Raw genomic sequence first — 14,176 nt, 5'->3', positions numbered from 1 at the left:
GTGTGGGCCATACAGGTTAGTGCTTGTTACCCAGACATTAGAAATGCTTTTCTTGGGGCATTAGGGTCTGCAGGAAAGTTTCATTCTACAAGCTTGTCTCTCCTCATGTTTCTCAGTATTCAAGATATAATTTAGTAAATGTGCTGCACTAATACTGTATGCTTTAAAGTGAAATGTAAGAAGTTCCAGGAATATACAAGTTGCCGTAGACAACTAACTGGAGCCAGTCGATATTATGTTTCAAAACCACAAGTTTTATTTACTACAAAATTACAGTTCTAACTGCAGAAGGATTGTATGCAAGAGAAAAGGAATGTCTGAATTTAAGCATGTGAAGCCAAAAGCTTGGACTATTATTATAGGCTAATTTAGAATCCATTTTCCATAGTTGTTCAACATAGCTAAAAATAATTGTAGGCAGAAATTTTTAGGTATGAAAACATCTCAAAAACTGTAAAAGAGATATTTGTTGTGTATTTCTACTTATATCAAAAAAGCAATTAGTTCAGGAAAATAGCTTCCTACTTCTTAATATAAACCTGTTTTCAAATATTTAAGAGAGAAAAATAGGCAAAACAGCCAGTGGTGCAATGAAGAATACTTATTGTTCTATTTAAAAAAAATCTTGCATAAAGCTTCTTCAGGCGAATCTGCTAGCCTTTCAATATTTTCATAGCCAGAATTCAAGATTATCGATGATCTCTATGATTGGTGTGGCCCTTCTCTTTTCTTTTCTAATATTTAAATAAATCTTCTCAAATATTTGTCTTCATTCAAGAATACTATTTGCAATAGATGTTTCAGTACAATTTATTATTTTTTGGAACACAGCAGAGATGATAATTACACTATATAGCAGCTCAAATAGAGAGCCAGTTTGGTGTAGTGATTAAGTGTGCGGACTCTTATCTGGGAGAACTGGGTTTGATTCCCCACTCCTCCACTTGCACCTGCTGGCATGGCTTTGGGTCAGCCATAGCTCTGGCAGAGGTTGTCCTTGAAAGTGCAGCTGCTGTGAGAGCCCTCTCAGCCCCACCCACCTCACAGGGTGTCTGTTGTGGGGGAGGGAGATAAAAGAGATTGTGAGCTGCTTTGCGACTCTTGAGCGGAGGGCAGAATATAAATCCAATGTCGTCTTCTTCTTAAATAAAAGTTCTTACAAGGCACCAAAGGAGATCAGAGGCGGAATGTAGAAAGATTTTACTTGAGTAGTGGCATGTTAATAGTATATGTCAAATATTCAAACTCACATTTAATAGGCTGGTGATGCCATCAAGTTGCACTTTATTTATGTTGTCATAGCATGGCCAGACAATTTTTCTTTTACTTTGGGAAGGTGATACATCCACCTGGTCACAGTCATCCAAGGTACTACATTTTGAAGTTACCATGTCCCAGTCATAGGAAGGACCAGAGGACAAGGTTTCCTCCGTGTAGTAATCCCACTTTTTAAGACTGGATATGTTCACATTTGGTTTTAATGCCTGTGAAAAAGAAAATACTGCAAATTTAAAATGCATGGGTGTCATCCAGTTTCACCATTCCCTCCTCCCCTCAAGGCCAAATGCTTAAGTTGTTTTCTTGAATTTAAGGTATCATACATAGCAACTGTAAATATGCCTGCACTGACTGTGAATTCTGCACTGCTCTGCAAGCACCCTGATGGAAAATGCAAGGCACAGGTTAATATCTAATTATATCCCATAACACAGTACAGAAACTAAGTTTTGCTTTTTTTATATTGACAAGATTGACTTTGCATATTTCAGATATAACCACACAATTTGTATTTTTCCTCTTTGTTTATTTAGCAGTCTTCAGATTTCTCATACATCTAAAAGACTTCTGGCCATGATCAGAAGGCACTTTTAAAATGCTGCAACAAGTGTACAGTGAAAAACTGATAAGATTAACATACTGTATATTCAGAAATCCAATTAATATATATTACATAAAAACATTGGGGAGGTATTTGTGAGTTTCCTGCATTGTGCAGGGGGTTGGACTACATGACCCTGGAGGTCCCTTCCACTTCTATGATCTTTTAGGCTGGGTCCAAACTGGCACTTTAAGCCAACACAGGGATGGCTTGCAGACAGATCAAGAAATCAAATCCAAATGCGCACATCTGCCGCCTGTCCCACTTCCATACTCACCCAGAGAAGTAGCTTGCTCTTGTCTGCCTCTGCATCCTGGCCCTGATATTCCTTGGAGGTCTCCCATCCAAGTGTTTGCCAGGGTTGTCCCTGCTTAGCTTTCCAAGATCTGAGATGTGGGCTTGCCTGGGCTATACAGCCTTTTTAAGCTAGGAGCCACTCATATAGGCTTCTCTTATGTGGGGCAAGATCAGTAGATATCCAATGAGATCTGCTTGTGGAATGGATCATATGGAACAGAACTTTCCTACTTCCCCTTCTTGCTGAGTCTCCTAAAATTTTGTTCTTTTGGGGGCAGTGAACAATGCAATAAACTGCTTTGGGCCCTGATTAGGAAAAAAGTGGGATAATTTAAAAAAATGCTTATTACCATGTCACAGGAGACCCTGCAGCACAAGCAGGCACAAAGTTGATCTGCACAGTGCTTGAGATAAATGTTGACAGAAAACATCAACATGATCTGATGTTTTCTGTCAACACGCATGTAACTAAAGGGCTCAGTTAAGGTAAGCTTTCCTGGCACGTGTTTTTGTCAAAATTCTCAGTATCCCTAACCATAATCACAGATGATAGTTGTTGTTCTTCTAGCAGGGAAATCAGTATTAAGTTCCAGAATTAGCCAGAGGAGCCTGCTTGTCCCATTCTATCAGTGCTATTAGCACTTTTCAGTGCACAGCCGCTGGATATAGAGAATGCTGAGCTGCCACCGATAAACATTCACACTTTGTTACAAAGTTTTAAAAAATAGTAGGAAACATGCATTTTCTACATCACTTACTGGAGAAAAATGTGCGTGTAATACTGCAAAAGCAAAGCTGCTTTCTATTTCTGATTAAAAAGAACAATTAGTCCAATGCACCTGAAGAGTCTTTGGGCTTGTGTTTTTTGAACTGTGCCTTTCCTATCTGCATGACAAACTGGTTCTGGAACAGAGGGGACATTCAAGATCCACTTGTGGTATGGCACAGGCTTATTGTTTAAAGACAATCAAAGCCGCACTGGGTGTGCCTATGCCAATGGAGGTAGCATTTTGGATCCTGGACTCAAGTTTTCTAATGGAAAAAAAAATCTCAAATAAAAAAGAATTCCTGTCTTGACCTGTAAACATTTTGTTCATCAGGGTAGTTAACATAGTAAATGTTTCAAATGGGTTAAACTCAGTTCCAGTAATGCCAAGCTTCTCTTAGGGGCCAGGATTTCAAAGACCTTCTTTTGTACCTCTGTTTCAACTGGTGCATAGAGGTAATTGAAGAAAACAGGACTCTTTTTATGTATTTTATCAATGCAATCCCACATGCAAATTCCTTTCTTGCCATGTTTTTCTCCTTTATCGTCAAATAGGGTTCCTACATAAAAAAAGAAAATAAGACGCTGATTGAAGGACTTGGTCCCAGTCAAAAATGAAGTGGCCCTAAGAGCCTTGAGTATAAATGAGAACAAAAATGGAAAAAGAGAATTTGAATTTATAATATACGTTCAAAGAAAAATATTTTACATATCCTTTCAAGCAATGCTTTTTTGTAGAAAAAGCCCAGCAGGAGTAAATTTGTATATTAGGCCACACCTCCTGGCTTGGGACCACATGTGGCTGCAATATGGCAGGTCAGGCCAGCCAGAGCCCTGGCCAGCCCAGGCAGAGCTCTGGGTTCTGGCAGAAAAAAAGCCCTGCTTTCAAGGTATAAAAAGTCTTCAATGAGCAAATAAATATAAACAGAAAGAATAGCAAGAATCAATACACATATCAATGACATGGCTGGCCACATAAATTATGCAGAAACATTGTTAAATTAGAACTGATTCTGTGGTCGCTGCTGCTCTGCCCACGGGCTTCTGCTTTCATCAGATCAAGCAATGGATTCTCCACCAGTTGCTGTGCGGGTGCATTTTGACTTGCAGCTCCCTCCAATTTTCCCTTTGCCTTTCCAATCTTTAAAAAACAAGATTGGGAAGGTGCATGGAGAAATGGAGGGAGCTGCAGGTCAAAATGCACCCACGTAGCTACTGGTGGGGAATCTATCAAAAGCCTGGGGGCAGAGCAACAGTGACTGCAGAGTTGGTCTTTGGTTCATTATGGAATAAGAACTATTTTGTGTTGAAAATCCCTCCTCTATTCTGTAAAGCAGGGGTGGCCAACGGTAGCACTCCAGACGTTTTTTGCCTACAACTCCCATCAGCCCCAGCCATTGGCCATGATGGCTGAGGCTGATGGGAGTTGTAGGCAAAAAACATCTGGAGAGCTACCGTTGGCCACCCCTGCTGTAAAGATATTTGAGATCTAGACTTCTGCAAAAGGCTGGTAATCAAATGATGGAACAAATAAATGCCTGTGATTATTAAGGGCTTGTTTCATTTATACAGATGCTTGGGACTAAATATAAGTGCTTCCTTGGCTATTCTGTTCTTTTCCAACTTCAATTTCAAACAGGATTCCACCCAAGCCTCTTAACCAGTTGACCTATGAGTTGAAGATCACATGTTGATATTTACCCCCCTCAATCATACTTAAAGATGGAGCTTGTTATATTAGCAATTCTTGGAAAAACACAGGTCACAGTAATAAATTACTGGTCCATACTACAGCTAAAACATAATAATAGACTGCAAAAATATTATCTAAGAAGCCTATTATTGGGAATGGGATGACTGTCTCGGGGGAAAAGGCTGAAGCAGTTCTACTGGTCATTCTTTCATATAAATGTGCTGGCATGGATCCTATGCTTTCATTCCATGGGCACTTCTTTTTGCTTGTTCTGGAGGTAGTCTTTGTAGTGATTCACTCCCCATGCGGGTCTCTTTGTCTATAAATATCTTAGAGGCAGTGGAGGATCTGCATGTATTTGAGTGGGCCTGAATCCATTTGCCCCTTCCCACCTATCATATAGGGTAAGTTGCCTGCCACCAAACTTATCTGCCCTCCCTTGCTGCCAGTAGTATGAAGTACTTGCATGTGTGAGCTAACTGCTATATGCTCTCCTTTTTCCCTACTTGCTAATCCTAGTCAGAAAAACTGGAATAATCACAACTGGGATAAAGCACGGTGTGAAAGTTGCAACAATAGAACAGCATCACAACTAGAACAGCATTCTTATGTTCAGAGTAAGAAAAAGAGCAAGGACACGGTAGGCCCATTGCAAGGGCAAGAAAGTGAAATTGTAACAGGTACTGAAGAGAGGGCGGAACTGCTCAATTCCTACTTTTCCTCAATCTTTACTTCTGAGGGAAACGGTGCTCAACATGGCAAAAACAGAACATATAAGGAAGGTATGAAGTTCCAACCTAGGATCAGCATAAGGGTAGTACATAAACACCTAGTTTCTTTAAATGAAACTAAATCTTCAGGGCCAGATGAATTGCATCCAAGGGTTCTAAAAGAGCTTGCGGATGTAAGTTCTGAGCCTCTGGCTATCGTTTTTGAGAATTCTTGGAGAACAGGAGAGGTGCCGGAAGATTGGAGGCGGGCGAATGTTGTCCCCAACTTTAAGAAGGGGAAAAAGATGATCAGGCTAACTATCGACCTGTCAGCTTGACATCTATACCTGGAAAAGTTTTAGAACAAATCATCAAACAGTCAGTCCTGGAACATTTAGAAAGGATGGCTGTGATTACTAAGAGCCAGCATGGTTTTCTCAAGAACAAGTCATGTCAGACTAACCTGATCTCTTTTTTTGAGAAAGTAACTACCTCGCTGGATAAGGGGAATGCTGTAGACATAGTTTATCTTGATTTAGTAAGGCTTTTGATAAGGTTCCACATACTATCCTTGTTGACAAGTTGGTAAAATATGGTTTGGATCCTATTACCATTAGGTGGATCTGTAACTGGTTGACAGATCGCACCCATAGAGTGCTTATGAATGGTTAGAGTGCTTATGAATGGAGAGCCAGTTTGGTGTAGTGGTTAAGTGTGCGGACTCTTATCTGGGAGAACCGGGTTTGATTCCCCACTCCTCCACTTGCACCTGCTAGAATGGCCTTGGGTCAGCCATAGCTCTGGCAGAGGTTGTCCTTGAAAGGGCAGCTGCTGTGAGAGCCCTCTCCAGCCCCACCCACCTCACAGGGTGTCTGTTGTGGGGGAGGAAGGTAAAGGAGATTGTGAGCCGCTCTGAGACTCTTCGGAGTGGAGGGCGGGATATAAATCCAATATCTTCTTCTTCTTCTTCCTCATCTTCTTGGAGAGGAGTGACAAGTGGAGTGCCTCAAGGATCTGTCCTGGGACCTGTTTTGTTCAACTTCTTTATAAATGATTTGGATGAAGGAATAGAGGGAATGCTTATTAAATTTGCAGATGATACTAAATTGGGAGGGGTTGCAAACACAGAAGAAGACAGAAACAGGTTACAGGATGACCTCGACAGGCTGGAAAACTGGGCTAAAATCAATAAAATGAATTTTAACAGGGATAAATGTAAAATTTTGCATTTAGGTAGGAAAAATCCAATGCATTGTAATAGGATGGGGGAGATTTGTCTTAGCACTAGTATGTGGGAAATGGATCGAGGGGTCTTAGTGGATAATATGGTGAACATGAGTCAACAGTGTGATGTGGTGGCTAAAAAGGCAAGTGCAATTTTGGGCTGTATCAACAGAAATATAGTGTCCAGATCACGAGATGTGATGGTATCGCTTTACTCTGCTCTGGTAAGACCTCACCTGGAGTATTGTGTTCAGTTTTGGGCACCGCATTTTAAGAAAAATATAGACAAGCTGGAACGGGTCCAGAGGAGGGCGACAAAGATAGTGAGGGGTCTGGAGACAAGTCCTATGAGGAAAGGTTGAAGGAGCTGGGCATGTTTAGCCTGGAGAGGAGGCGGCTGAGAGGTGATATGATCACCATCTTCAAGTATTTGAAAGGCTGTCATCTAGAGGATGGGGTGGAATTGTTTTCTGTGGCCCCAGAAGGTAGGACCAGAACCAATGGGTTGAAATTAAATCAAAAAAGTTTCTGGCTCAACATTAGGAAGAACTTCCTGACCATTATAGCGATTCCTCAATGGAACAGGCTTCCTTGGGAGGTGGTGGGCTATCCTTCCTTGGGGGTTTTTAAATAGAGGCTAGATGGCCATCTGACAGCAATGAAGATCCTGTGAATTTAGGGGGAAGTGTTTATGAGTTTCTTGCATTGTGCAGGGGGTTGGACTAGATGACCCTAGAGGCCCCTTCCAACTCTATGATTCTATGATGTCATAACAAGTTGGTGTATGGTCAGTGCCTGTGTCATCACAGCCTACAATCAGCCATAACGTTAAGAGGATACTTGCAAAATGTCAAGGTCTATCCATCCAAATTTCAGAATAATCACACCACTCTACAGTATAAGAGAGGAACAAAGCCTTCAGCATATAGAGTTAGATTTTGAAATGCTATGAGAATAGAACATAAGAGAAACCATGTTAGATCAGGCCAATGGCCCATCCAGTCCAACATTCTGTGTCACACAGTGGCCAAAAAAAATTATATATAAACACACATATACACACTGTGGCTAATAGCCACTGATGGACCTCTGCTCCATATTTTTATCTAACCCCCTCTTGAAGGTGGCTATGCTTGTGGCCGCCACCACCTCCTGTGGCAGTGAATTCCACATGTTGGTCACCCTTTGGGCGAAGAAGTACTACCTTTTATCCGTTTTAACCTGTCTGCTCAGCAATTTCATCGAATGCCCATGAGTTCTTGTATTGTGAGAAAGGGAGAAAAGTACCGTATATACTCGAGTATAAGCCGACCCAAATATAAGCCGAGGCTTCTAATTTTACCCCAAAAATCTGGGAAAACTTATTGACTCGAGTATAAGCCGAGGGTGGGAAACGCAGCAGTTACTGGTAAACCTATGGTACCTTTCATATACCCTATACAGTGAATTGTTTTACTTCGTGGCTGGTGCTCCCGCGGCTCCCGCCTATGCACCAAACCCAAGAGATGTTTTCCTGAATAAAACAGCTGCTTTGGAGGCTGGACTCTATGGCATTATTATAACCCACTGGGGTCCCCTCCCCAAACTCCAGGAATCTCCCATCTCAGTTCCCTATAATTGAAACTAAATTTTTAGGCTGAAACTCTCCTCCCTAGCTTTAAGTTCTGAATCCGGTTCGGGATAGATAGGTAGATTTCCTGTTCTTTTTATACATGTTCAGCGTGCTCCCCGCCTTTCCCCAGACTTGCCTGCCAGCTCCAACGCCCGCAGCAGAGACTTTTCGGAACTGAAAGCAAGCACTCTAGACATGTGCAGAAGCCCTCTTGCTCGCCCGCCCTGCAGGGTGGCGCTTGGTCGCCGCTTCACTCACCCCAGGCCAGGAACTGCTGCACGTTCCGCTCCCGCCGCAGGGGGGTGCCACTGCATTCCTGGTGGACGCACAGCAGCAGGTCGAGGAGCGCCTCCAGCCCCGGGTCGCCCGCGGTCCCCTCGCCCGGCCGCACCGACAGCAACTCCCGCAACCCGGCCAGGCGCCGCTCCACTGGGCTGCACATGATCCTCCGCTCGCCGAAGCCGCCGCAGGAGCAGTTGCGGCGAGGGAGCGAGGAGGCTGCCTTCCTTGTTGCAGAGTCGACAGGTGGCATTTCGCAGCGAGACGATGTGCGGGGGCCCCCCAGACACCCCAGACCTGGGGCGACCCGCCCTCCCCGCTCCCCCCTCCCTACACCACTGACTCGAGTATAAGCCGAGGAGGGGGTTTTTCTGCCCAAAATTTGGGCAGAAAAACTCGGCTTATACTCGAGTATATACGGTACTTCTTTCTCTACTTTCTCCATCCCATGCATTATCTTGTAAACCTCTATCATGTCACCCCGCAGTCAACGTTTCTCCAAGCTAAAGAGCCCCAAGCGTTTCAACCTTTCTTCATAGGGAAAGTGTTCTAGCCCTTTAATCATTCTAGTTGCCCTTTTCTGGACTTTCTCCAATGCTATAATATCCTTTTTGAGGTGCGGCGACCAGAACTGCACACAGTACTCCAAATGAGACTGCACCATCAATTTATAAAGGGGCATTATGATACTGGCTGATTTGTTTTCAGTTCCCTTCCTAATAATTCCCAGCATGGTGTTGGCCTTTTTTATTGCAAACGCACACTGCCTTGACATTTTCAGTGAATTATCTACCACAACCCCAAGATCTCTCTCTTGGTCAGTCTCTGCCAGTTCACACCCTATCAACTTGTATTTGTAGCTGGGATTCTTGGCCCCAATGTGCATTACTTTGTACTTGGCCACATTGAACCGCATCTGACATGTTGACGCCCACTCACCCAGCCTCAGCAGATCCCTTTGGAGTGTCTCACAATCCTCTCTGGTTCTCACCACCCTGAACAATTTAGCGTCATCCGCAAACTTGGCCACTTCACTGCTCACTCCCAACTCTAAATCATTTATGAACAAGTTAAAGAGCATGGGACCCAGTACCGAGCCCTGCGGCACCCCACTGCTTACCATCCTCCAGTGCGAAGACTGCCCATTATACTCATTCTCTGCTTCCTATTACTCAGCCAGTTTTTGATCCACAAGAGGACTTGTCCTTTTACTCCATGACTCTCAAGCTTTCTAAGGAGCCTTTGATGAGGAACTTTATTAAAAGCTTTCTGGAAGTCAAGGTAAACGACATCTATCGGGTCTCCTTTGTCCACATGTTTGTTCACCCCCTCAAAGAAATGTAACAGGTTAGTGAGGCAAGACCTTCCCTTACAGAACCCATGCTGAGTCTTCCTCAATAACCCGTGTTCATCAATGTGCCTACTCATTCTGTCCTTGATAATGGTTTCTACCAAGATTAATTTTGAAACAGGAAGGACACTGGGCACCTTTTTTCAACTTATCAAGTCAATGTTTTTGGACTCCATATATTTCAATGACATTTGGCTGATCACTTATTTCTGTATATCTGTCATATATCTTTGAAATTTTGTGTTGTTGTTGTTCAGTTGCACAGTTGAGTCCGACTCTTTGCGACCCCATGGACAAAGTCACGCCAGGCCCTCCTGTCTTCCACCATCCTCCAAAGTCTGCTCAAATTCGTGTTTGTTACATCAGTAACACTGTCCAGCCATCTCATCTTTTGCCGTCCCCTTCTTCTTTTGCCTTCTGTCTTTCCTAGCATCAGGATTTTCTCTAGGGAGTGCTCCTTTCTGATTTGGTGGCCAAAGTATTTGAGCTTCAGCTTCAGCATCTGACCTTTCAGGGAACAGTCTGGGTTGATTTCCCTTAGGACTGACTGAAATTTTGTAACTGCATATAAAGCAAATTGCATTTATTGTATAGTGCTTAGAATAACTATTACATCCGGATATTTACATATACCATTTTTTAAATCTGATGATGCTGTTCTAGTTGTTTTGGTCTGTGCATAGCTTGTGGGTAAGAACTTTTTGGCCATCATTTGAGAGCTTTAGAAAGGAAAAAAAAATTTACTAACATAAATCTTTATTCTCTAGTAGTACAGGAGCCTAGTAGAAGTTGCAGAAGTCTTACAGAAACTTAATTTTAAAAAATCAAACCAAGAAGCTAAACTGTACAAGTCACTGGTTTAATTTGATGTTCCTGCAACAGCTAGAACTTTGAGACAGAGGCTGGAGACTTCACTTCACTTGCACACGTCCCACCATTTCTGTTACCGAATCATAATCAGAAGTATATCCTTGATGGTTATGGCTTTAGCTCAGGATATCTCATAAGTGATCTGTCTTGCCTTTTCCCAGTAGGTAATCAAATAGGTATTGTTTCCCTGCCTCTCTCCATAAAGGGGGATTGGCATCCCCCTTTATACCTTTCTACCCTGCCTTGGTATCAGTATGCAAGGATGTCAATCTCAGCAAGGCCTTCTGGTGGAGAACTAATCCAGAGGCCCTGGTGTAGCTTCATGGTCCACAATGTGATAATGATTTCTTGTTTGGTCATTCTCAAAGCCTCATTGTGAAACATAACACAATAGTTATGTTTCACATCTTTGGAAAAATGGATTTTGTGGATTTTCTTCCAAAAAAAGTGCTGGCAGCATTCCAAGTAAGGAAGATGGTTTACTACTTTCAAAAAACATAGTGAAAGATGTGCAAACCTCCTCTGTCATGGTGTTCAACTTTCATCTGTCCTTATTTGTGGGGGCAGAATGTCAGACTTGCCTGCTCTTCCTGAGAGCAGCTTCAACAACTATTCAGTTTGGAGACAGACAGTTACAAGAAACTTGCAACATTCCTTTTGAACTGGAAACTGAGATATAGATACCAGCTTTGACCATGGATTCTTAGCCAATTTGATAAGAGCCAGCAGCATGAGCAAAGAGACTGGTGCCTGAGAATGTGTATCAGTGATGCTTAAGGCTCAGTAGACTTGCAGAACAGTCACCACTTGGCTCAGCTGCCAATTTGTTGATTTGGTCACAGTAAAACTTCAGATCCTTAATAAGAGAAAGAGATTACAAGGGAAAACCTTATTCTTCAGAATCTCAGGTGTTGGACTCTTCTTGGAGTTTTGGTGCAGTATTCTTTCAACTCATGATGTGACAACTGGCACTGAGATGTCTGTAAGGGAGACATTGGGGCATAAGGACACCGAAGCCCAAGGTTTCCAAGATGGTAATGGTTAAGCAGGTGGAGGAATGCATCCTTGATGAAATTGTGCCAGAGACTAAGAGCACTGGCGCTATGGATGATATCATCTATTTGATTTCCAGTAATGTTGAAAAGTTGTCAGACACAAGACAGTAGTAGCTACTGCTGTCTTGATCACAAATGATATTATCTTGAGCTCACAAGCAATGAATCTTCTGAGACTAGGACTGAGAGCAATAAGACATTATTGAAGATTAAGATAATGACCTAGATGCCTCTTGGTATCAGGAAGATGAAGACTATGACTTCTCTCAACTATTGTAATGGAGGAAACAGGCCTGATGGATGCCACTGGAATGCAGGAAATGGCAGCTGACCTTCAGAAATGGATGGTATCAGTACTGGAGAGCTATGAGATTACATGAGAACACAAACTGGCATTTCCAGTACTGGTTCAGTTTCAAATTTTGTATTGGTTTCTAATATGGTAAGTACGATAGCAACTGAGGCAGAAAAAGAAGGGACAGATGGTTTAGGATAGGAGTGTCAAACCTATGGTCTGCAGCTCAGAACTGGCTCACGCAGGGCTTTAATCCAGCCCACGTTTCTCTTCTCCCCCTTTTCCTGCCTGTCCTCACTCTTCAGAGCTGAAGCTGGAGCTCCTGAGTGCAGAGAGCAGATGGCAGGGCTCCTGAACCTTGTCAGACACAAGACAGTAGTAGCTAGCTTTGCAGGCTTCTCCTCTGGCCAAAGCTCCTCCAGGCTCTGGAAATAATGGGAGCCCAGAATGTCAATTGACTTGCATGTGCTCTATTTGAATATACTGCAGCACAAAAAAAAGTTGCAAAGAAAATGAGGAATGGATTTTCCATTCCCAGAGTAGTCTAAAGCTGAGAGACTGTAGTGGATAATCTATTCCACATTTTCTTTGCAACTTTTTTTATGCTGCAATGTATTCAAATAGAGCACATGCGAGTCAATTGACATTCTTGGCTCCCATTATCTCCAATGGGCCTTCAAGCCTTTCCCAAGCTTTAATGGCATTTGACCAAGCAGCCAACCACAAAGAGAGGGTAAGAGAAGCTAAACCAACCAAGCAAAACCCTCCAAAGGAAGTTTAGAATACTAGTAAGGGGCCAAAACTTAAAAACATCGATAGTTACAGACAAAAAACACACAGGTTTGTTACAAAAACTTATAAAAACCTTGAAAGGGCCCAAATGAAATCCCATAAAATCATCAGGCTTTATTTGGCTCCCTACAAGGTTTTTATATGTTTTTTGTCTATAACTGTTGTATTTTTGCCTGTAACTACTTTTTAACTTTTGGCCCCTTAATAGTATTCAAAACTTCCTTTGGAGGTATTTGATGAAGCAGACCAGAAAATGATTGTTAAGGGCACAATTGCCCAGCACGACAGACACTTTTGAAAAGTCATCTTTTGCACAATAGGCGTCTGCTGTCAACACCTCAGAACCTCCTCCCCCTTTCCACATATAGTCAACTATCCTATACTAATATGTATTTACTCAAATGGAAGATGACCCTGAATTTAAGATGGTGTACTTAAAAAAACAAAAAAGGTTATATATAAAAGCAGATGATCCTGAATTTAAAATGGCCCCTCCCCAGGCAGCAGTATAAACATTTTATAAGCAATATAGACTAGAGAAGAAAAATAATTACACTTTTTACACTTCTTGGCATTGTAACTGTTCACAAGTAATATATGTGCAATTCCATGGTTAATAATAGTCATCAATAATTTAAAATAAAATAGCAAATAAATCAGCATCAGTCTACCACATACCATGTTCTAGTCTTTCATAGTCTGAGTCCAGAAGGAATGTTTTAAATCGATTGGAAACATAGTGAAATGCTAAGAACTTCAGATAATACTGATTGAACTCAAACTCTGTTGGATACTGACTGTGAATCTGAAAGATACACAGAGGACAAAAAGGACAGTTACAATTTTAAAGTTTCACAAGGCAAACTGAACCATGTATTACTAAATACCTAATTTTAGAGAAGCAGAAATATTTATTGTTTATAGTCAACGGCCATCACAATAGAAAATTAAGAACTTAATGATTAAAAAAGAAAGACTAAAAGCATCATAAAAAGAAATCAGTTACAAGATATAAAAGCAAGTAATATTGAGTTACAGAAATGCAATTACCATTAGGCTCAACCACATTAAACCTAATTAATTACAAATATTAATATGTGATAAAATTATGAACACTAAAATAAAACTAGTTAGTCATAGGCTTTATTCACTGAAACGGCAATCTTGGCCCTAATTTTTTTTTTGCAGCTAGGGCAAAGAGCGACACTCTGTAGGTAATGAATGGGTCAGTACCAGATAGTAAGAAAACCAGCTTGTCAAGATCAGAGGAAAATTTTTTGTCCCTTTAACAGGTTTTCAAGGAATTTAGTTCTAACTTCTGCATACATAGGACAAAATAAAGTATAATATAAT

General features: G+C 41.8%; 1 protein-coding gene across 1 annotated transcript in view; it reads right to left on the bottom strand.

The window, feature by feature from the left end:
• SBF2 (SET binding factor 2) overlaps positions 1-14,176 on the bottom strand; it is a 540,115-nt gene that overhangs the window by 14,399 nt on the left and 511,540 nt on the right. The window contains exons 35-37 of the mRNA XM_060263154.1: positions 13,502-13,628; positions 3,375-3,502; positions 1,251-1,484 (exon numbers count right to left, since the gene is read on the bottom strand). Coding sequence (XP_060119137.1) covers positions 1,251-1,484; positions 3,375-3,502; positions 13,502-13,628 — 489 coding nt within the window. The remainder of the gene's footprint in view (positions 1-1,250; positions 1,485-3,374; positions 3,503-13,501; positions 13,629-14,176) is intronic.

This window comes from Heteronotia binoei, chromosome 21, assembly GCF_032191835.1.
Source record: "Heteronotia binoei isolate CCM8104 ecotype False Entrance Well chromosome 21, APGP_CSIRO_Hbin_v1, whole genome shotgun sequence".
In the NCBI taxonomy this organism is placed as follows: domain Eukaryota; kingdom Metazoa; phylum Chordata; class Lepidosauria; order Squamata; family Gekkonidae; genus Heteronotia; species Heteronotia binoei.
This window is presented reverse-complemented; position numbering and strand designations above follow the sequence as displayed.